Source organism: Culex pipiens, chromosome 1, assembly GCF_016801865.2.
Source record: "Culex pipiens pallens isolate TS chromosome 1, TS_CPP_V2, whole genome shotgun sequence".
Taxonomy (NCBI): Eukaryota; Metazoa; Arthropoda; class Insecta; order Diptera; family Culicidae; genus Culex; species Culex pipiens.
In genome coordinates, this window is record NC_068937.1 from 9,549,545 (window position 1) to 9,574,808 (window position 25,264).

At 34.7% G+C, this 25,264-nt stretch overlaps 1 protein-coding gene across 2 annotated transcripts in view; it reads right to left on the reverse strand.

The window, feature by feature from the left end:
* Positions 1 to 23,151, reverse strand: part of LOC120413275 (zinc finger protein 2) — a 36,146-nt gene extending 12,995 nt beyond the window's left edge. The window contains exons 1-4 of one of the 2 annotated variants that reach the window (XM_039574005.2): positions 23,081 to 23,151; positions 9,562 to 10,044; positions 6,185 to 9,368; positions 5,945 to 6,118 (exon numbers count right to left, since the gene is read on the reverse strand). In XM_039574005.2, the coding sequence (XP_039429939.1) occupies positions 5,945 to 6,118; positions 6,185 to 9,368; positions 9,562 to 9,759 (3,556 nt within the window). In that variant the 5' untranslated portion in view covers positions 9,760 to 10,044; positions 23,081 to 23,151. Of the gene's footprint in view, positions 1 to 5,944; positions 6,119 to 6,184; positions 9,369 to 9,561; positions 10,045 to 22,404 lie in introns of both variants that reach the window. The other variant, XM_039574004.2, reaches the window with a different exon arrangement.
* Positions 23,152 to 25,264: the final 2,113 nt, after the last annotated feature.

Below are 25,264 nucleotides of genomic sequence, written 5' to 3' on the forward strand. Positions count from 1 at the left end.
TTTGTCATTTCGACATTTTTGTCATTTTTGTCATTTTGGTCATTTCGGTAATTTTGATCATTTTGGTCATTTTGATCGTTTTGGTTGTTTGGATCGTTTTGGTAATTTTGGTCATTTCAGCCATATTCGTAATTTTGGTCATTTTGGTCATTTTGGTCATTTTTGTCATTTTATCATTTTTGTCATTTTTGTCATTTTGGTCGTTTTGGCCATTTTGGCCATTTTGGTTGTTTTGGTCGTTTTGGTCATTTTGGTCATTTTGGTCATATTGGTCATTTAGGTCATTTTTATCATTTTTGTCATTTTTGTCATTTTTTGTCATTTTGGTCGTTTTGGTCATTTTGGTAATTTTGGTCATTTTTGTCATATTTATCATTTTTGCAATTTTTGTCATTTTTGTCCTTTTTGTCGTTTTGGTCGTTTTGGCCATTTTGGTCGTTTTGGTCGTTTTGGTCATTTTGGTCATTTTGGTTATTTTGATCGTTTTGGTCGTTTTGGTCATTTTGGTAATTTTGGTCATTTTGGTCATTTTGGTCATTTTTGTCATTTTATCATTTTTGTCATTTAGGTCATTTTTATCATTTTTGTCATTTTTGTCATTTTTTGTCATTTTGGTCGTTTTGGTCATTTTGGTAATTTTGGTCATTTTTGTCATTTTTATCATTTTTGTAATTTTTGTCATTTTTGTCCTTTTTGTCGTTTTGGTCGTTTTGGCCATTTTGGTCGTTTTGGTCGTTTTGGTCATTTTGGTCATTTTGGTTATTTTGATCGTTTTGGTCGTTTTGGTCATTTTGGTAATTTTGGTCATTTTGGTCATTTTGGTCATTTTTGTCATTTTATCATTTTTGTCATTTAGGTCATTTTTATCATTTTTGTCATTTTTGTCATTTTTGTCATTTTTTGTCATTTTGGTCGTTTTGGTCATTTTGGTAATTTTGGTCATTTTTGTCATTTTTATCATTTTTGTAATTTTTGTCATTTTTGTCCTTTTTGTCGTTTTGGTCGTTTTGGCCATTTTGGTCGTTTTGATCGTTTTGGTCGTTTTGGTCATTTTGGTAATTTTGGTCATTTTTGTCATTTTTGTCATTTTGGTCATTTTGGTTTATTTGGTCATTTTGATCATTTTGGTCATTTTGGTAATTTAAGTCATTTCGGTCATTTTGGTCATTTTGATCGTTTTGGTCGTTTTGGTCGTTTTGAACATTTTGGTCATTTTGGCCATTTTGGCCATTTTGATCATTTTGGTCAATTTGGTCGTTTTGGCCGTTTCGGTTGTTTTGGTCGTTTTGATCGTTTTGGTCGTTTTGGTCATTTTGGTTATTTTGGTCGTTTTGGCCGTTTTGATCGTTTTGGTCATTTTGGCCATTTTCGTAATTTTGGTCATTTGAGTCATTTTGGTCATTTTGGTCATTTTGGTCATATTGGTCATTTTGGTCGTTTTGATCGTTTTGGCCGTTTTGATAGTTTTGGTCGTTTTGGCCATTTTGATCGTTTTGGTCATTTTGGTCGTTTTGACCGTTCTGGCCATTTTGATCATTTTGGCTGTTTTGGCTATAGATCATTTTGGTCGTTTTGGTCATTTTGGTCGTTTTGATCATTTTGGTCATTTTGGCCATTTTGGTCGTTTTGGTCGTTTTGGTCGTTTTGATCGTTTTGGTCGTTTTGACCGTTTGGATCGTTTTGGTCATTTAGGCCATTTTCGTAATTTTGGTCATTTCGGTCATTTTGATCGTTTTGGTCATTTTGGTCATTTTAGTCACTTTGGTTATTTTGGTCGTTTTGGTCGTTTTGGCCATTTTGGTATTTTGGTCGTTTTGGCCATTTGGTCGTTTTGGTCGTTTTGAACGTTTTGGTCATTTTGTTCATTATGATCATTTTGGTCAATTTGGTCGTTTTGGCCGTTTCGGTTGTTTTGGTCGTTTTGGCCATTTTGGTCGTTTTGATCGTTTTGGTCGTTTTGGCCGTTTTGATCGTTTTGGTCGTTTTGGTCATTTTGGTTATTTTGGTCGTTTTGGCCGTTTTGATCGTTTTGGTCATTTTGGCCATTTTCGTAATTTTGGTCATTTGAGTCATTTTGGTCATTTTGGTCATTTTGGTCATATTGGTCATTTTGGTCGTTTTGATCGTTTTGGTCGTTTTGGCCGTTTTGATAGTTTTGGTCGTTTTGGCCATTTTGATCGTTTTGGTCATTTTGGTCGTTTTGACCGTTCTGGCCATTTTGATCATTTTGGCTGTTTTGGCTATTTAGATCATTTTGGTCGTTTTGGTCATTTTGGTCGTTTTGATCATTTTGGTCATTTTGGCCATTTTGGTCGTTTTGGTCGTTTTGGTCGTTTTGATCGTTTTGGTCGTTTTGACCGTTTGGATCGTTTTGGTCATTTAGGCCATTTTCGTAATTTTGGTCATTTCGGTCATTTTGATCGTTTTGGTCATTTTGGTCATTTTAGTCACTTTGGTTATTTTGGTCGTTTTGGTCGTTTTGGCCATTTTGGTATTTTGGTCGTTTTGGCCATTTGGTCGTTTTGGTCGTTTTGAACGTTTTGGTCATTTTGTTCATTTTGATCATTTTGGTCAATTTGGTCGTTTTGGCCGTTTCGGTTGTTTTGGTCGTTTTGGCCATTTTGGTCGTTTTGATCGTTTTGGTCGTTTTGGCCGTTTTGATCGTTTTGGTCGTTTTGGTCATTTTGGTTATTTTGGTCGTTTTGGCCGTTTTGATCGTTTTGGTCATTTTGGCCATTTTCGTAATTTTGGTCATTTGAGTCATTTTGGTCATTTTGGTCATTTTGGTCATATTGGTCATTTTGGTCGTTTTGATCGTTTTGGTCGTTTTGGCCGTTTTGATAGTTTTGGTCGTTTTGGCCATTTTGATCGTTTTGGTCATTTTGGTCGTTTTGACCGTTCTGGCCATTTTGATCATTTTGGCTGTTTTGGCTATTTAGATCATTTTGGTCGTTTTGGTCATTTTGGTCGTTTTGATCATTTTGGTCATTTTGGCCATTTTGGTCGTTTTGGTCGTTTTGGTCATTTTGGCCATTTTCGTCATTTTGGTCGTTATGGTCGTTTTGGTCGTTTCGATCGTTTTGGTCATTTTGGTAATTTTAGTCACTTTGGTAATTTTGGTCGTTTTGGCCATTTTGGTCGTTTGGTCGTTTTGGTCGTTTTGGCCATTTTGATCGTTTGGTCGTTTTGGTCGTTTTGACCGTTCTGGCCTTTTTGATAATTTTGATAATATTGATAATTTTGATAATTTTGATAATTTTGATAATTTTGATAATTTTGATAACTGTGATAATTTTGATAATTTTGATAATTTTGATAATTTTGATAATTTTGATAATTTTGATAATTTTGATAATTTTGATAATTTTGATAATTTTGATAATTTTGATAATTTTGATAATTTTGATAATTTTGATAACTGTGATAGTTTTGATAATTTTGACAATTTTGATAATTTTGATAATTTTGCTAATTTTGATAATCTTGATAATTTTGATAATTTTGATAATTTTGATAATTTTGATAATTTTGATAATTTTGATAATTTTGATAATTTTGATAATTTTGATAATTTTGATAATTTTGTTAATTTTGATAATTTTGTTAATTTTGATCATTTTGATCATTTTGATCATTTTGATCATTTTGATAATTTTGATAATCTTGATAATTTTGATAATTTTGATAATTTTGATAATTTGATAATTTTGATAATTTTGATAATTTTGATAATTTTGATAATTTTGATAATTTTGATAATTTTGATAATTTTGAAAATTTTGATAATTTTGATAATTGTGATAATTTTGATAATTTTGATAATTTTGATAATTTTGATAATTTTGTTAATTTTGATAATTTTCTTAATTTTGATAGTTTTGATAATTTTGATAATTTTGATAATTTTGATAATTTTGATAATTTTGATAATTTTGATAATTTTGATAATTTTGATAATTTTGATAATTTTGATAATTTTGATAATTTTGATAATTTTGATAATTTTGATAATTTTGATCATTTTGATCATTTTGATCATTTTGATAATTTTGATAATTTTGTTAATTTTGATAATTTTGATCATTTTGATCATTTTGATCATTTTGATAATTTTGATAATCTTGATAATTTTGATAATTTTGATAATTTTGATAATTTTGATAATTTTGATAATTTTGATAATTTTGATAATTTTGATAATTTTGATAATTTTGATAATTTTGATAATTTTGATAATTTTGTTAATTTTGATAATTTTGTTAATTTTGATCATTTTGATCATTTTGATCATTTTGATCATTTTGATAATTTTGATAATATTGATAATTTTGATAATTTTGATAATTTTGATAATTTTGATAATTTTGTTAATTTTGATAATTTTGATAATTTTGATAATTTTGATAATTTTGATAATTTTGATAATTTTGATAATTTTGATAATTTTGATAATTTTGATAATTGTGATAATTTTGATAATTTTGATAATTTTGATAATTTTGTTAATTTTGATAATTTTCTTAATTTTGATAGTTTTGATAATTTTGATAATTTTGATAATTTTGATAATTTTGATAATTTTGATAATTTTGATAATTTTGATAATTTTGATAATTTTGATAATTTTGATAATTTTGATAATTTTGTTAATTTTGATAATTTTGTTAATTTTGATCATTTTGATCATTTTGATCATTTTGATAATTTTGATAATCTTGATAATTTTGTTAATTTTGATAATTTTGTTAATTTTGATCATTTTGATCATTTTGTTGATCATTTTGATCATTTTGATAATTTTGATAATCTTGATAATTTTGATAATTTTGATAATTTTGATAATTTTGATAATTTTGATAATTTTGTTAATTTTGATAATTTTGATAATTTTGATAATTTTGATAATTTTGATAATTTTGATAATTTTGATAATTTTGATAATTTTGTTAATTTTGATAATTTTGATAATTTTGATAATTTTGATAATTGTGATAATTTTGATGATTTTGATAATTTTGATAATTTTGTTAATTTTGATAATTTTCTTAATTTTGATAGTTTTGATAATTTTGATAATTTTGATAATTTTGATAATTTTGATAATTTTGATAATTTTGATAATTTTGATAATTTTGATAATTTTGATAATTTTGATAATTTTGATAATTTTGATAATTTTGATAATTTTGATAATTTTGATAATTTTGATAATTTTGTTAATTTTGATAATTTTGTTAATTTTGATCATTTTGATAATTTTGATAATTTTGATAATTTTGATAATTTTGATAATTTTGATAATTTTGATAATTTTGATAATTTTGATAATTTTGATAATTTTGATAATTTTGATAATTTTGATAATTTTGATAATTTTGATAATTTTGATAATTTTGATAATTTTGATAATTTTGATAATTTTGATAATTTTGATAATTTTGATAATTTTGATAATTTTGATAATTTTGATAATTTTGATAATTTTGATAATTTTGATAATTTTGATAATTTTGATAATTTTGATAATTTGGATAATTTTGATAATTTGGATAATTTTGATAATTTTGATAATTTTGATAATCTTGATAATTTTGATAAATTTGATAATTTTGATAATTTTGATAATTTTGATAATTTCGATAATTTTGAAAATTTTGATAATTTTGGTAATTTTGGTAATTTGGTCATTGTAGACATTTCGGTCATTTCTGACATTTCGGTAATATCGGTAATTTCTGACATTTCGGTAATTTTTGTAAGTTTGGTTTATGTGGTAATTTTTGAATTTTAGCAGATCGAACAATTTTAAGATATCAAATTTGAAAAATTGAGTTTGCTAAAATGTCATGATTTTAAATCACAAACCAATTGATTGATGATTCCATGAAATTTATTCAGAAAAGGTACGAACAAATTCACAACCTCTTCGTTTGCCGGTACTCACCCTTCGGAGTCAGCTTGAAGATGTTCCTCAGCCCGAGCAGGTTGATGTTCTGCTCGACCTTGCAGCTCTTCTTCAGGTGGTGGATCATGTAGTAGATGTGGTCCGTCTTGAACCCGCACGGCACGCACGTCAGCTGCAGCTGTTGCCCGTTGGCAGATCTTCCCGCGCGATTATCTGTCAAAATGAAATTGAGGTTAGCTTTTGGATTCGAACGAAAACTGCGGCGACCTCAACACTCACCCTCTCCCTTCAGCAAGTTCAGCGGACTGAGCGAACCGCCCGAGCCGGCGCCGTTCTTCTCGCTGGAGATAAGCAGCAGGTAGTCGAAACAGATCCGCCGGAAGATGTGCTTCTCGGACAGACTGTGGATGCCGATTTTCTCCAGCGAGGTCGTGTAGTAGTTGCAGCAGTTGCACTTGATCTGCACGTTGTCCGGATCGGTGGCGGTGCTGTCGAGCCCGCCGTTGCTGTAGCCGTCCCCCCGTTCGACGAGTTCGGTTTTGGGCTCGAGCAGCAGCGTTAGCGGCGAACGCGAAATATCGCTAATGCTTGGCATTTCTTCGTACGGAAATTTCGCTTCCTCCGCGGCGGCGGCTGCGGCTGCCGTGGCGGCCAGTGGGAAGATGAGGGAGAGCTTCTTGAAGAGGTCGGGCCCGGTGAAGGATTTGAGCTTGGAGATGGCCTTTTCGCGACCCTCGAGCAGGTGGATCATCAGGTCGAGCCGTTTGAGGTGGGTTTCGGTTTTGAGGTGCCGCTCGAGGTCGGCCGACGAGGAACGGAAGGAGCAGAGCATGCATTCGCCGGTGGCGGCCGAGATCACGATCGAATCCATTGCAATGTTCGACGTGAGTCGGTCCTTGATGACGTGCTTCTTGAGTTCCTCGAGGTTGTTGGTGTCGAAGTCGGTGCAGATCAGACAGGTGTAGTAGCAGGTCGGATCGAGCGACACCCGGATCGGGGGTTCAAAGTGGAGTGGGTTCTTGTCCTCGTCCAGCTGGTGGTGGTGCGCCTGCTGCTGTGCGTGGAGATGCTGGTGGAAGTCGGCGGCGTTGCTGCGATCGGGTTCACTGCCGGCGGAGAAGGGCGAGGGGTTGTTCAGGAAGAGGGACTCTGGGGTGGGGGCGCCGCTGTTGGCGGTACTGGCCGTAGTTGGGTCGATCGGAGCGAACGGGGACGAGGGGATTGAGAGGGATTTGAGCGAGTTGGCACTGTAGTCTTCAACGCGGTTCAACGAGGGATCCTGCTCTTGGGCTTTGAGGGCGTTCAGACTGAGCGCGCTCAGGTAGTCCAGGTTGTCCGGCATGGATTGGAGGTTCTTCAGCTGGGCATAGCTAGACTGGAGCGAGTTCAGATTGCTGATATGTTTTTCGCTGGTCATGTGGATCCGGAGGTTCCGCGGGCTGTTCGTTCCGTAGTTGCAGATGTCACACTTGAGGAACGACTTACCACCCGATTGCTGGTCGTAACTTCCGGGAGATTCCTTCGCCTGTTGAAGTGGCTGTTGTACCTGTTGCTGCTGCTGCTGCTGTTGTTGCTGAACCTGTCCGATCTTCGTGGACAACGACATCGGCGATGTCGCTTGCATGTACTGGTTGCGAGACGTGTTAACCTTCGCTTCGGTAGCCTGCAGGGTTGCCAAATTCAAGAAACCCGGATTACCCTTTCCCATCATACCGTTGAGATCCTGCATGTTGTTCAAATGCTTGTCGCTCTGCATGTGAATCGACAGGTTGCCCTTGGTAGTGGTCGAATAGTTACAAATGTCGCAACGGTACGGCTTGTACCCACAGGTGTAGGACTCTCCCCTCGCCAGCCGCGGATGTTGCTGACCGGCCAAACAGTAACTGCAAGCCGTCTCCCCGTCCGGATGCTTCTCGCGCATGTGAATCTCCAGCGTTTCCTGGTACTTGTAGTGCCAGTTGCACTGGGGACACTTGAGCGTCTTGCACGAGTTCCGCGTCGAGATGTTCGGCGCGAAGCTGTTCGCGTTCCGGAACGCAGCCGCTGCCGACGGATCAGTCTCCAGCTTCTTCACGCTAATCTGCGGTTGCTGCTGCTGCTGGGGCTGTTGCTGATCAATCCCACCGCCCTTCAACTCCTCCTTCAAATCCAACGGTTCCGGCCGGAAGTTGTTGGCCGCCATCAGCTGTTTGTACAGATCCATTGCATTGTACTTCTTGGCGGCCATTTGCGAATCGTTTCCGACCGCAGCCAGCGGATTCGTCGAGTTCATCAACTCCAGGAACTTGTTCTGCTTGCTGTACAGGTTCTCCGCCGCGGAGAACATCTTCTGCTGGGTGAGGAAATCCGTCAGCAGTTTCCCACTGGCTGCGGCCGCCACGGCCGCGGCTGCGTTCTTTTCCTGCTCCTGCTGTGCCGCAGCCATGGCTGCGGCCTCGTTCATGGCGTTGCTGTACTTTTCCGCGGCCAGTTTCCAGCTTGCCTGCAGCTTGTTGTCCATGTCGTAGAGCATACTGCTGGGCGTGAGCTTCGGGAAACTGGCTGCGTCAAAGGCGTTTGGACTCTTCTCGGGCGCTGGCACTACTGATTGTGGTGGAAGTTGTTGCTGGTGTTGTTGCTGCGGGGACAATTGCGCCCCGTTACTACCGCTACTGCTACTGCTTCCCTTAAACCGTTCCTCTTCCTTAATACTAACGTTACTGCTAACGCTTCCACTGTTGCTACCGTTGTTGGCGCTGTTGGCTGAGGACTTCTCCTCGAAAGGAACCAGAAAGTAAAACTGCTTCTCCGTCGCAGTCTGGATGATGGCGCTGCTGTAGTTCTTCTCCAGCAGCATCCGCTCGTAGTCGTTCAGCACCAGGCTGTGCTCCATCTTGGCGTGAGCGATGAACGACCGGCACGTCCCGAAGCTGAGCTTACAGCTGAAGCACATCAGAATCGGCTTGAGACCACCCGTGCTGGTGGTCGTGGTCAGATTCTGAGGACTGCTCTGCTGCTCAGGCCCAGCCGTCGAGTTCGGGTCCAGTGCCGGTGGCGGCGGTGGTGAAGACGTCGTCGATCCACTGTCCCCTCCATTGCTACTACTTCCGGCGGTCGTTCCGCCCTCCTTGCTGAACGAGACAATTCGAAACGAGTGTGTGCGAGGATTCGAGGAGCTCGAATTGTTGTCGTTCTTAGGAGAGGCCGCCGGGTCGATGATGCACGTGTTGTCCTGGCAGATGATCCGGCCGCGAAACCGCTCGACGTCCTTCTGGTAGTCGGTGGTGGCAGGGGCAGGGGCGTTGCTGGCGTTGGTGGCAGGCGCCGGTGTCGAGGCGGCGGCTGCGACGGCTGCTGATAACGCCGCTGCGGCTGCGCTGGCTGCGGCGGACGATGTGGTGGATGACGTTGCTGAAGGGGCGCTGCTGCTACTGCTGATCTTCAGGGTGCTGTGCGAGGCAGTCGATTTGGTGGAGGAGCGTTTCTGGAAGGCAAATATTTCATTTTTGTCCTCAAAACTCATACAAAATCCACAAAACATCAATTTAACGGCCATTTTGAATGCTTACAGATTCAACTGTCAACCGCGTGTGCAAACGCGCGATGGTGAATTCAAAATCGCCGTGGTGAGTTGCCAACCATTCAAATTGACCGTTAAATTTCCTGATCGAACTCACCTTGTCCGCGAGGAGCTGTATGATCCGCCGGTTGTCCACCTGGGGCTTCGACAGCAGCTTGAAGATGGCCCTGCTCAGCGAGTCGTTCGGGACTGGGCCGAGCGTGTCGTTGCACAGCTTCAGTATCCGCGACTCCCTGTGCTTCAGATAGAACTGGATTTTGGTGGAGAATTTTGCGTTCTTCCGCGAGGATGCCATTTTTTTGTTTGATTTTGTTTGTTTGATTATTGGTTTTGTGTGTGTGTTAGGAATTTTTGTGTGTGTTTTTTGCGAGTTACGTGTGTTAGTTTACAATTTTGTTTAATTAATATAATATATAATAATTTTGTTTTTGTTTAAAATTTAATTATAGTTTAAAATTAATTTATAAATAATGCGAGGTTTATGATTTTGTAAAACTTTTTCTAAAGTTTAAATCTTAAAATGTATTTTTTCTCGTAATTTCATTATAGCTAGGTGTGTTTGTTTCATCGAACGGGATATCTGTGGAAGAAACCATTTCGGGGGAAGAGAAGAATAACAAGGCGAACCATCGAGAGTCCGGCAGTGGGGACACCGACGGTAACCGTTAGCATGGTCGTTCCAGGGGACTGCAGAGCGAAACACCTCAGGAGCAGGCAGCCAAAGCTTGTTACTTCTTTTATGCGTGGGTTTATTTGGTTTAACCACCGGAGACCGAAGTCGAAGAGCAGCCATTTTTTCTGAATTTAAATGCTCCGGTGGAACCGATGCAGCGAATTCAAACTGCAGTTTTGAGAAAATGTTTTTGTTTGCTAATAAAGACTACAGTTAGGATAATTGCTTTGAAAGACTGAATCAATTTAAAGCACCATGCGTCTCCATTTGGAAATGTCTGATGATTTGCATTGATCTTCATCAAAAAGCTAGTTCCCAACCTATACAAAATATAGACGGTTTTTGACGATTAAATAAAATTAGATTATTACAAAAAAATAAATAAACGTAAAGCAAACGAGCATAAAGATTTTTAAACTTTGAATTTTTGTTAGTAATAGGATTAAATGTTCATAAAATTCATGGTGTCGTTAAAGATATTCAATTTTTCACTTTCTATTCTTTAGCTCAACTATGATAACCAATTCCTTGAAAATTCCGGTTTAACAAAAAAATCAAGAAGGTGAACATTTAACCCTTTTTGAATTTACACAATAGTTAATTGGCTGTAATTTCCAACGTCTCATAAATTTGAAAATCTATATTTAAAAAAATCTTCAATTTTATCAATGGATTTTACTCACAAAAAAGCTTTAATGATGTATGATTTCCAAATGTAAGGAACGTTTAAAAAAAGCAAATGTTGGTGTTTTCATAAAAATGCTATTTTGATTTTTGACTGGTCTAAATAATTAATTCATTTTGAACCATGGGATGTTCATTTAAACTGTTGGATTTTTACATTTTTCATGAAAAATATTTAAAAATAATCGAATGCACTTAAAATAAAACTGCATTACTCCTTTAAAGTAACAACAAGGAACTAGAACAGATCTTACTTATTTCGTTCTACCATGCGTCTCCTCAACCAATTCTACCGCTTACCGAAGATGGAGACGCATGGTCTTTATGAATTTTTCATATACTTTATAAAAACGAAAACTGTTATAATGTGTTATAATGAAAGTTTTATCGAACACAATATCAAGAAATGTACAGCGAGTGCAAAAAACAGCTCTTTTTTCAAAATTCGATGAACCCATTCGACTCAGCAATTCTTAATCCAAAGTTGCAAATTCAACGTACTTTCAAAATCTGTAAAAATATTAAGGTGTTGAAGCGTAACGTCACGGAAGAATGTGTCAAATATTCCAAAATAAGTTGCTTGAACTTAGCAATCAAGGGTTGATTTTTGTTTTAAAGAAGGACTCTATATTTTTTTTAAATATCATTATGGATTTAAATATCATTCAAAAGTTACAGTAATTTTAAAAGATAAAAGTGTACACTTTTAAAAACCAAATATCTCCAAAATGTGATCCAACCTGCATGTATTTGAAAGGAGAAATCTTACTCTGCAAACGCTGAAAAATGTCAGGGGTATTTTACAATAATTTGACATATTTTAAGTTGAACATGTACCTTCAATTAAAAGTATTTGTTACAAACCTAATTAATATTGTAATAAAGTTCTGACATGGTTCAGACTCGATACTCAGAAGTCTTAGGAAAAAAATCATTTTAGATAACCGAGTCTTCGGATTACCGAATCATTGGATAAGGATTTTTTTTTATTGTGGCTCAAATACGACCCCAGAAATGCTCTAAAGTGATTTGCAAATTTGTAATCCAAAATGGCGGCCAACATGGAGGTGATGAAATATTGAGAGAATACATTTGGTAAGCGACAATTCTAAAAAATCAGTGATCTAGTGTTAAGCTTTTTCTGTTTCTATCCCCTTTCCTTCGCAAGTAAGTTTTTTTTTTCTATTTTTTCGTACTCTTGGTAATCTCTTAGTTATAAGGAATAATCGTTCCACAATGGATCGAGATTTAACACACAGCTAAAAAGAACTCCAAAAACTCTGTTATGTACTGCAAATGAACCTTATTGTAACATGTTTATTCACAAATACAACCGAATTGAATTCAAGGTGGCGACCTTTCTAATTTGAAAAAAAATATTGCCATTTCCATTGAGCTCGAACAAATGTTAAAAATAAGAAAATGAATTGAAACGTGATTCTTCTGCCCGCAATTCCTTTGAAACCTTTGGTAATTGGTACTTCGAATAATCGGGTCTAGACTTCATTTTCTGATTTTCATTTCATTATGCATGTTAAATCCGGGGTTTGGGTACACTGCTCTAAACAAGTCTGTCGTTGAAATTTAACGATTTTTGTATACCATGGGGTCCAAGGGGATGGTCTGGGGAACAATTCGTTAAGGGTGCAAGACGATCCGAGGCCTCTGGTCTTGCCTTGGAGCAGATTCATTCTGGCGATGCCAAAATTCTCTAGCCCCTGCAAAATGTGCAGGGAAAAATCAAAGCACACTAAAGGAGCTATTACACTACGGCAAACAAACTCGCTCTTTTTGACAGTTTGCGAGTTTGCCTGCTTTGTTTGTTTGCCTGGATTTGTTTGTACAAACGTCAGCCTGCATACATTTTGCCTTGTTTGCGAGTTTGCCGCAAACAAGTTTGCGAGTTTGGCAAACTGTCAAACACGAAAAAGTGCGAGTTTGTTTGTTTGTTTGCGGTAGTGTAATGGCTCCTTAAGAAGGCTGCCTCGATCAGTAGTGTGTTTTCAACCAAATGGGCTGAAATTTGGTTTGGAGGCCCCATTTTAAGTACTCTTTCGGGTAATCTCATATACTTTTTGATTTGAGCAATTTTATTTATTTTTGTCATAAAGTACTCTGAATTGAGTCTGAATACTCTGGATTGAAAATCAAAAATTACTCGAATGATCAAAGCAGGCAACAAATTATCCAAATTAACAATTTATGTTGTTCATCAGAATTATAAATTAATTAATCTAGATTTTTTTTCAAAAGGATTTATAAACATAGGGAATCCCATAGCTTATAAGATCTTTTAAAAAACTTCAGGAATGTCAAAAATGGCGTCCAGAACGAATGATTTTTCGAATCTGACCGAGAAGCCAAATGCAAGCAAAAAAGGTGTTGAAGGTAGTGTTACGCCCCGTACATTTTTTTTTAAATTTGTATGAAAATTTTGTTATGAGGGAGGGGAGGGGGCCAAAAATCTTTTATTTTTTGCGTTACGTAATTAAAAAACGCTCCCCATGTGCATCCCAGAGGTTTGCGAAATAGGGTCCTAAAGCCTAATGTAAATTTTTATGTTTAGTGAAACCATTTCTGATCACTTTTTTTAAATTTGAATGCAAAAAAATAAATTTACAAGACAACATTTTTTCGATGGATCAACTATGATTCCCTTGGAACGTGCTTTCAAGAAGGGCGGCGAAGTTAATTTTTTTCAAATTGCTTTAAAAATCCATTTCAAATCCTTTAGGTTGTACAAAGGGTCTTTGTACTCAGAAAAATAACACTCAAAAAAATGTAAACGTGAACAGAAATTCATGCCACCGGGAACCAGGAAGAAAATTGTTCAACTTTTATAGTACATTGCACCATGAAAGTGAACAGTTTTCTTCCTGGTTCCCGTTGGCATAAACTCGGTTCACGTTTACGCGAACTCATTTTTTTTGAGTGAAGCATTATCTTAGTGAACAAATAACAACACAAGCAAAAAATCATTAGAACATCTTACTTTGCTTTTATATTAAAATGGGAATTGAAAATGGATGCTCAACATTCAAATGCGTTTTTCTCAAAACGCATGGTTTGTACATGATGCTTTTTGAAATGTTGGCGTCGATTTAACACTTAAAGTTTTGAAAAAATAAATCAAATTGCCTAAGAATTTAAAAAACAAGTTCTAGCTGTCAAAATGCAAAAAAAAATTGAATTTTGGAATGTTGAAAATTTGGTAGGTTGAATATTAGCTCTTTTTTGAGGTAAAATTTATCATTTATTTTGCCACAAAATCTGTCACCATTTCCTGATGAATATTACCATCATTTTTTTCTGTGCACGAATGGGAGAAACTTTATTCGGAAGATCTCGCCGAGACATGAAAAAAAGTCTTCTGGACGAAATCTCTAAACCCCGGGGTTCAAAAGTAACAAGTTGTTGAAGTTTGAGTATTTTGGGTTAAAATGTACAAAAAATCGTATTTTTGCTATTTCTAAAGTCACTCATAAAATCCTTATTTTATTATAGATTTCGATCGTCTTGACTTCATTCGACGCTTATCAGCAAAAACTATAAGTTCTGATATGTTTTAGCATGATTGAAACATGACTTCTCTTGTCTTTATACGTTTGAACCATTTGTGCAAGAGCCTTACCCTAGAAACAAGTCGAAACTTGAAGATTTTGAAAACGGATCCTACCCAGACTGCTTCAGTTAGTATGGAAGGCTACAGTGCATTCTTGTAACAACTTATTGAGATGTTCTGGGTCATCTAAGAACTCCTTGGAGTTAAGACCGGTGGGTTTACCGCCGTAACAAGCAAGAGGTCAGTGATTTTTTACCACTGATCATAACCGCATAGCTTCAGTGAGTATGGTAGACTACTTTGTTAATGTTTTGAAATGTCCAGCATCATCCTAGGACTCCCTGTAGTTAAGATCTTTGGGTCTTCTGATCTGATAAGTTAATTTGTTTTTTTTTCATGCAGCAATGCGTTACATTGAGGATTACAATAAACAATTTTCAACGGCATTTAGTAATATTTTAAGTGGAGATGTTTTAACAACTTGGGGGAAATGAATACTTTTGGAACTACGTTTTTGGATAACAATTTCGAGAACCTTTCGGATCAAATGCAGGAAGAATTATCGAAATCAGTTGAAATTTGCCTCGATACACTAGATTGGCTCATAGTTATAATGATTTTTTTTAAAAGGATCAAATCAAATCAGAATATGGTTTTTGGTGTTTTTTGGTCTAAAACGCAATTTTCGAGCAAAAACCTTACTTTCTTCGGGAAAGTTGTGTTGGTTTGAAAAAAAGTGGATTTATCAATAAAAATAAAAAAATGGATAAAAATCAAAATGTAAAAACGAGTTTTTCATACAATTCCCATACAAAATTGAAATGTAATGCGCAAAATTTGGACGCCATCAATCGCTTCAAAATTGTGGGGAGTTTTTGGAGGTCCTAAAAACAACCGAAAGTCCATATTCTGAAAAATCTATCATCTTGACCCCCTTGGAGCAGCAGATGTTAGGCATTTTGACAGCTAGAACTTGTTTTTTAAATTCTTAGGCAATTTGATTTATTTTTTCAAAACTTTAAGTGTTAAATCGACGCCAACATTTCAAAAAGCATCATGTACAAACCATGCGTTTTGAGAAAAACGCATTTGAATGTTGAGCATCCATTTTCAATTCCCATTTTAATATAAAAGCAAAATAAGATGTTCTAATGATAACAAACGATGAAAACGTTGCTTTTATTGATACTTGATCATCCAAATTCAATAAAACATTATTTCCGTAATTTTATTTGAGAAAAACAAACATAACTTCTTTTGAAATCACCAACGTTTATATCACCCTGCTGTCTTTGAGGGGGACGCTTTGTTATGATTCGTTTTTCTTCGCCGAATGTACATGGCGCTTTGTTCATGTTGCTTTTTTTCCGTCACGAGGTTCATGTAGTCTTTTGTTTGACAGGTTGACAGGGCTATATAAACTGGGACTGCTGGTGGCAGAGATTTTGTTTATGTTACTTTATTTAAAATCATGATTAAACAGACTTTACTGAAGTAACTTTTACTCATTTTTGGTGGAGAGGTAGCTTATTAGGAGTACTTTCAGAATATGCAATAACCCAGAAAGTGTCAAAATGTACATGATGCCTTTTGAAATGTTACCGTCGAAATGGGAGCTTGGGAGCCAAGCTATCGGTTAACACTACACGAAAAAAAAGTCAATTCTCGAAATCGTGAATTGTGTTCATAAATATGGGAACCGCGAAGAAATATATTCACGTTTATAGTGCAAATGCACCATAATCATGAATAGATTCCTTCCTGGTTCTCAAATTAATGAACACATTTTACGATTACGGGATTTAATTTCTGTGTATATGTTTTGAAAAAAAAATGCCACCTCAAGCTTGAGAATTACCAAAATGCTTTATCTTTCAAATTATGCTCAAGTTTCCTTATAAACTGTTTAAACGATTCTTTATAAGAAAATTTACGTATGTTCAGAGAAAACAAATCTCAAAAAAAATACTCTAATCATTCTAATGTTTACTTGTCACATATTCTTGAATATTTATGCAAAAGCAAATACAGCAGCGTCAAGTAATCAAAATGAAAAATGTTTGAAAATCAAAATTAAAAATATTTAAAAATCTAAATTAAAAAACATCATCCTCCCTTTGGGGTGGAAGCACCCCAAATCGAAAAAAAATTAAGCAAATTCCCCGAAAATTTGAAACACTTTGCAGCGCGCCAAGGTTTGGCAGCTATAAATTGCTTCCTGCACCCTCTCCCAAATTCAACACAGAATAAAAAAACTTCTCCCCATCAGAAAGCAAAAAAAAGGATGAGGGTGAAACGAAATGAAAGAAGAAAAAAAAAACTGCGAGGGGTGAAAATTTTCCTTTTTCCTCGCAGTTTTTTTTTCTATATACACTGCTCGGGAAAAAAATGTGGTGTAGGTGTCAGAGGACATTAGTATGTAAAAGTCCGCGAGCAAACTTCCTCGCAGCAAGCAACTTGGTGCGGAATATATAATGAGCTGAAAGATATAGAGAGTGAGTTTTAAGAAAATGTTGAGATATGTATGTTTTTTTCATCCCCCTCTTGTCTTCACTTGGAAGGGGAAGATTGAGGATTTTTTTAAAAGCAGCCATTTTTTTAATGTTCCTGTGGGAAGAGAATATAATTTTTTTTTTTTGCTAAAAACTGTTTAATTTTTGCCGAGAAACACTTGTTTTAGCAGCCAGCAGCACTTTTTTTTTGTATGTAGTTGTATATAATATGATCATCTAGTAAATAAAACACAGAATTTATTTGCAGGAGAAACACAATCTTTATTTAGCAGAAACCGACGCTTGTTACTTAATGAAAGAATTCTTTTTTATTTGCTGAAATTTGGTAAATTTATGCAAGGATTAGTTATATTGATGCCTTACATTTGAGAAATGTTACAATCAAAATTAATAAATTTTGATTGAAAGATCTTTTTCAAATGTAGGCGAGGCATTTAAATTAAAACCATTCGCTTTCTTCAACAGCAATCACACTCTCGCACAAAATAAAATCATTCCAGAACAGCAATTAATTCAACCAAACACACACACACACACATACATACACATCAACACACATTAATCGGCACTGGTGCCAGGGGGCGAAAGCGTAAACACAATTCTTGACTTTTTTTTGATAAGGTCCTATAAACAAATGTAAACATTGAGTGTATCCCGCTTACTCCGATGGACTTTGACATAAGGTGTGAAAGGGATACACTCAATGTTTACATTTGTTTATAGGACCTTATCAAAAAAAAGTCAAGAATTTATCGTTTGTACGAAAGTGTCGAACGAAATGAGAGAAGTAACATGGGGTAACTGTACCAAATTTTGGCATTTCCTAATATAAACTGTATTTTTTATTTAATTATATTTTTTCTTAATATGATCATCACAAGTATTTATTGGATTTTTTAATTTTTTCCCGCTTTCTCAAAAATCAAAAGGTTTTCTTAAAACTTAAAATAAAAACAAACAAACAAAAATATGTGAAATTGTACAGGTTGTAAAAATTTTGAAATGTTTACAGCAAATTTTGAGTAAACGTTTTTGCTTAAAAATAAAAAAATATGTTTATTTTTGGCCGTTGTTTAAATCCGTCTGTCTAAAAATCGAAAACTCTGAAAAAAATGTGTGACTTAGTTATCAAAAATACAGAAAAATGAGCGATTTGAGCTTACAGAATATTATAATTTTGCAATAATAATTTCTATTTCAATCTTTCAGTAAAAAATTAGAAAGAAAAAAAATATCATGTGATAATTTTATATTTGAATAAATTTCAGTTAAAAATGTTTAGACGATTTCAGTAAAATAATTAGAAATTTCAGTTTAAAATGTTTCAATAAACGACATGAGCAGTTCTCTACGGAATCGGTCATTTTTCTTTAATTTTAATTTTTGTGGTATTTAATCCGGCTGAAACTTTTTTGGTGCCTTCGGTATGCTCAAAAAAGCCATTTTGCATCATTAGTTTATCTATATAATTTTCCATACAAATTTGGCAGCTGTCCATACAAAAATGATATGTGAAAATTCAAAAATCTGTATCTTTTGAAGGAATTTTTTGATCGATTTGGTATCTTCGGCAAAGTTGTAGGTATGGATATGGACTACAGTGAAAAAAAATGATACACGGTAAAAATATTTTTTGGTAATTTTTAATTTATTTTATTTTTTTGTCACTAAAACTTGATTTGCACAAAAACACTATTTTTATTTTTTTAAATTTTTTGATATGTTTTAGAGGACATCAAATGCCAACTTTTCAGAAATTTCCAGAATGGGCAAAAAATCTTTGACCGAGTTATGATTTTTTGAATCAATACAACTTTTTTCAAAAAATCAAAATATTGGTCGCAAAAAAATTAAATCAATACTAAAATTTCAAAAAGACCAAACATTCGATATTACGCCGTTTTAATATGTTAGTCTCGATTTAAAATTTTTGAAAATATTTTTTTCGAAAAGATCGAAAATTTTTTCGAATGTTTCATATTTTGACATTGTAAATCGGACTAACGCTTTTTATTAAGTTTTTGGGAATCAACATTTTTTTTAATTGTAACAAGCAAATTTGTAACTTCAGAATAATTATTTCTAGCTTTGCTTGAACAGCTGCTTGAGATTTAAGATTTTTTTTTTAATTTGGTAAAAAGTTAAAATTGCCCGATAATTTTTTTTTCGTTTTTTTATTTTACATAGATTTTTCTTGCAAAGAATTCAAAATATCAATTCATTTAATTTAATTTCAATTTCGGTTTCAACGAGACTCAGACAAACAACAAGAATTTGTGTAGGAAGAATTTGACAGCATTTTCAATTTTATTTCCGTTGTATTTTTGTTACTTTTTTTTAATATTAAAAAAAATTAAACTGAAAATTTAAATGTTTAATAAAAAAACTATTGTTTGTAAACTATTTTAAGCTATTTTAAACTATTTAAAATACATTCTAGAACGTCCTCTTTTTTATTTTAATAAAACAGTACACTTTTGGATTTAGGGCAAATTTTAAATTTAAGGATCATAAATCGGAGAAAGACATTAAAATCTAAGAAATTTTTGTTTTTCAAAAATTCATTCGTATTTTGCAATTATTTTTTTTTGTGGTAACTGTATTAATGTAAAAAATAATTTCTTCAAAATTTTCAAAAATTGGCTTGAAATTTGGAAAAAATGTTTGTTTGCCACAACTTTAAATAAAATTTGCACAAGCCAAAAACATAAAAATATCACTCTTCAATTTTTGTACGACTTTGTTTAGTTTAAGAGTTTTAATCATATTTTATATTTTTAAATAAAATAAGGAAAATGCAATTTTTATAATCATTTTGAAAACTAAAAGTTTCAGAGTGTATTTTAAATCTTTATATTTTCAGTAAAAATAGATTAATTTGCCCCTGAAATTTTCGCAAATCATTTATAAAAACTGTCAATATCATTTTTTAAACTTTACTTGTCGTTCTCAAATGTAAATGTTGTAAACTGAGGACAATTCTCTCTGGTTTTTGACGTTAAAAGAGATTTTTTTTAAAGTTTTGATTTTATGAACAAAATTTTAACTGATCCTTTTATCAGAATAATTAAAAAAAAATTCTAAGAGAGAATTTTGTTAAAAAAATCCCTTTTATGTTAATCATTTATGTGAGTTAAATCTCTATATTTTCAGTAAAAATAGATTTGTGTGCCCCTGGAATTTTTCCAAATCATTTATAATATCTGTCAAAATCATTTTTTTTTACTTTACTTGTCGTTCTCAAAGGTATATGTTGTAAATTGAGAACAACTTTCTCTGGTTTTTGACGTTAAAACAGATTTTTTTTAAATAGTATGTCGTGGATTTTAAGAGTTTTGGATTGAAAACAGTTCTAATTTTGTGAACAAAATTTTAACTGATCCAACCTTTTATCAGAATAATTTAAAAAAAAATAATTAAGAGAGGATTTTGTAAAAAATCGCTTTAATGTTATTCATTTATGTGAGTTAAAGTTATTTCACTTTTTTTAAACTATTTTAAGAGTTTTTTTGGTGGTAAATGATTTTTAAAATCAACTTGAATAAAAATAAGATATCATGATAAAAACTTTTCACCAACAGCATGAATTTAAAAACAAATTAAAAATGTTTTGCAAACTTCTCCACAAAAATATTTGTTTGATGACTATCCACAATTAACAAATTTGAATAATAAGGAATGCTAAGAATTATTTATGGAACATTTTTAATCAAAATTTTGTTTGAAAAAGACAATGATGAAACCTAAAAGTATTTTCTAATAGAATTCTGACAAAAATTTGAAAAATATTTGCACAAACCGGTCAAGGTTTCAAACTGAGCTGAGACTTTCAAGTAAATCAGTAAAATCAAACTTACATTCTAACGATATATTAATTTTTAAAACAAAAACATTAGAATTTTCATTTGTTTTTTTTTTATTTTAACGTGCACCATATTTAAAGTTCCCATCCAAAATTCCATCCCTTTACCCTTAAACTCCTCACCACAAAGAAGAATTTTTAATTGAACGCGCCCTATTATAATTTCCTTCTTCACGCGCGCACGAGCACTCGCTCACTGTCAACATTCGAGCATTCTCACCATCCCTTTCTCTCTCACACTCACACAAACATTTCCTTCTTTGACGTAGGCAAATCAGGTTCACCCTCTCTCACTTGCTCTTTCACACCTTCCCCAATAATGAACGACTCCGCTGTGGCGACGACGACGACTACTTTGATGAGGACTTTGAAACGAAATCACGGCACAATGACATTCATTGGTGGTCTCCCCCTCCTCCCACATCCACGAGACGCTCCCTTAAGTTTGCTGGAATTATTTTTTTTTTTTGTAATTAGGGCGGTTCCAGTGGATGGAATTGGGGCGATTAATGTTCCCCATTTGTTTATAAAAAAACTCATTAAGTGTAGATGTTTATTGTGGTTGTGAAAAGTTCTATTTTTAAGTCTTTTGACCTGATTTGAACATATTTTGACTGTTAATTTTGAAAAGGTCCAAAAAGCAAACTAAGAAAGTATTTTAAAAGGTCGAAAAATCGATTTGTGCATCATTTCTTCAATTCAAAAATGTTTCGAAAAACTAAATTAGTGAAATGTTGTTAAATTTGTTGCCATTATTCCATGAAGTTGCCCATACTTCACAAAAAACAGTATAACTACATTCCCAGATTAATTCCACGACAACTTTGGATGTTTGCAATCAACCCTCAACATTTCTAGACAGGTACAAAATTAGTTCTAGATCTTAAGAATTCAGAGCTAATTTTGGTTTTTTTTTTTCTAGAAATGTTAAACAGATTTTTTGAAAACATTTTAAGTTTCCATTTTTTTAATTTGTAAAATGAGCCAGAAACTGATTTATCGACCTTAGTTACTCTTCATGATATCACAAACTTATTTTTTCTTAATTCAAGTTATCATATTCATGTATCTACAAACATTTCCGTCTCGTTTCCTCCTCCACACAAAACTCTCTCTAATTTTCCTATCACTGCCGCAACTTTCCCGCATGAACCGTAATTTCCGACCATGATCGTACAGATTTTTTCATTAACAGTCCACAACCACAACAACAACACCATTTCCGTACAGCCTACTACTACCGCAGCGATTCTAGCACGTTAATCCGGCTTAATGACCACAGTCCAGGGCCTACTCCGTCGTCATCTTCGCCGTCATCGCCGCCGCCATGATGGGAGCGCACATTATCTCATTAAGGGGGAAGCCAATTATCTCATTAAAATCCTCAACCAGCCCCGTCCAAATCTGCGCCACCCTAATTAACTCGGGCACACTTGCACAAACACACACACTTGACGCAAGCCGCGTAACGGACACACATACAGTGCGGTGATGATTTTTTTTCTTCTTCTTTTATCGTGGGACGACTCTTTTTTATGATAATGAGCTTCGGAAGGCGAAAAAAAACAAGATGACGGAAAGAAGCTTCACTTTTTTGCGTTTTTTTTCCCCGATGAAAAATTGCACTCCTCGCGAGATTCACTTACAGATTCCAATTGGAAATCCTCGTTTTTTTCCCCGTCTATTGCTTTGACGTTTGACAGGTGGGCTCGGCGATAATCAGTTAACGGTGCGTGGTTAAGGTGCAAGGGCACGGTTCGCCTTAATTTTCATGTCCTCGGCTGCTGCACTGTGCACGTAATAGGTGTTGAAAAAACAGCCATTAGCCCGAAACTGTCCGATGAACACTGAGCTCGAGCAAAAAACCTGTCTCACACACGAGCTGCTCGCGAGCGCACACACGCACACCATCAAACGAAGAGCCAACAAAAAAAAGTGTCATCCATTATCAAATGATGCTTTAATTGAATCTCGTTCGGCACCCCCCTCGCGCTCACTCGCTCACTCACTCACACAAAGAACCACCCTCACTCGAAACCAACCGAGAGGGAGACGAATAAAAAATCGCAAACACTCACTCACACTCACGCGCGCACACACTGCGATTGCACTCACACCGGCGCAAACTCGAAATGAAAAATTTACACCAAAGAGGTGAAAAATCTTGGCCTGCTGCGACTGGGGGAAAAAATGGCCCAAACTTTGCCCTCCAGTTTGGACCACTTTTCACCGTCGGCGTTACCAAATTTCAACACTTTTATGCGCCCCACACTACAAGCTACCCCTTAACACTAGTTATAGTTAGCCAAAGTGATCCAGAACCATTCGAAAAACTGGCTGCCAGCGAGCGCACCGAACGAAGCTGTTGAGTTTGCTATTCTTAAGATTACATTGACTGGGCCCGCGGCGGCACGGCACACTTGCTCCGATGAGCTCTCTCGGGTGCAGCGGAGCTCGAATTCGAGCAGTTGCGATGAGTGAGCAGGGAGAGCTGCAAATGAGCAGGGTTATGGTGTTTAGTTTTCAATTTTGACACTAGATAGCACCACATTCATAAAAATAATATTAAACTCATTTTATTACTTTTTATTTTTTACTGCAGAAATATTTAACTTTCAATAAAACAAGTTGAGTCAATCGAAAATATAAAAAAAGTATTAAAAATTATTACGCGACTTCAATCATGTGGACTGACTGCTCCTTCGCTACACTCGCGAGCACAAATCGGACGCGACGCTAAACTGTACCACCAATCACTACTGAATTCTCTCTCTTCTGCTCTCCCTCTCTCCGATCGGCTAGTACGTGATTGGCTCTGACAGGATGTAATTGCACTTTGTAATTAAATCATCGATTCAATTGCTTTCCATTAAAGTTCTCAAAAGCATTTAGCACAAATTTCGTTAACACAATAAATATTGACACTTTTACAAAAACTTAGACCATACAAATTTTGAATTGACAGTGCGTACTCCACTCAACTCTGAGCCTGTTCGTTTATTTCAGCGTCGAAGACGAGCGGAGTAGGCTAAGGAGGGCGTTCAATTTTCCAGTTATTTTTTTTCAATAGACTTCTTAATGTTTAACCGTCAACTGGAAACATCTCAAAAAACAGTTTAACTTAGTTTACCATATTTGAAATATTTGTTATGTCTTCTTTTTTGATAAGTTTTCGATATTTTAAAACTACTGACAACAAAACAAAGCTGAACAACTGCACAAGCACAAAATTCAAAAATATTTTAAATGGCTGAAGTTGCAACTGAGCTAATACAGTTTCCACATTACGGTTTATCACATTTAGGAGCAGTAAATTTTGTTATCACCGATATCTTGGGAACAAATGGTTTTGCAACCCTAACATTTTAAAAACTATAAAATAATTAATTTAAACCTATAGGAAAGTTACCTCTGATGAAATTTAATGGTTTTCAGAGTTTTTATTATGAAATTATTTTCAGAAAATATCACGAATGTAGTTGTGAACTTCTTTTAAAAAAATAGTGAGTCATATTTGTATAGTCTTTTTCTATTTTTTTTTTTCGAAGGTTTAGAAATCGCTTGATTGAACCAGTTAAAACATTTTTTTTTTATTTTTATGAAATACCAAAAAAAATCAAATTATTCGCTCTACAGCAAGATAGACTCTTTGTTTACAAACTCATATTGGCCCCTTTACATTGTTTTGCTTGATTTACTCATTTCTGAAGGCGGTATTAGACTATAACAAACAACGACTCCTACACCTGGACTGAGCTAACGACCTAACCTTTTTAGGTTAGTCCGGGGTCAACATTTACTTCCCGTCCGACGGAAGACGTGATCAGACAAATCTCGTCTCGAAAAATGCCACCGGGACCGTCTGGGATCGAACCCAGGCCGACTGGGTGAGAGGCAACCACGCTTTCCCCTACACCACGGTCCCGGCATTATAAAATACCAATGTACAGTAATTCTAGCTGATTTTTAGATTTTTTTTAAATTAGTAATTTGAAAACAACTTTTAATGTAATTAATGTTAAAACACTTTTTACGCAACGGCCTTACTATTTTTTTAGTTCATGACTTTGGAAAAGTTTTTTGGCCTGTTCTGTAATATTTTGAAAAAATGAGCCCTCAAAACATATCATTAAATTTAAAAAAATATTAAATAGTGTTTTTTTTATCAATTTCCAAGTAATAAGGCCGTTGCAAATTTTTTTGAAAGTCTCTACCTCCCCTTAAAGATGGTTCTAAAAATTATAGGATTTTTTTTTTTTTTTCGAGAAGCTTCAAAATTTTAAAGCAATTTTAACTGCAATAATTTGAGTTTTAGTGAATTTTCAATTTACAGCTCCGCAAAAAAAATTTTGTTGCAAAATGGGAATCTTAATGTACTTTTTGAATGTGTTATAACCGAGAAGGATAAATTTTTAATTTAGAATCAAAATTTTCATGCTAAAATTTCATGTTTTTTGTATTTTTTCAGGGTTAGTTTTTAGAGTGTTACAATGTTCTAGTGTTTGA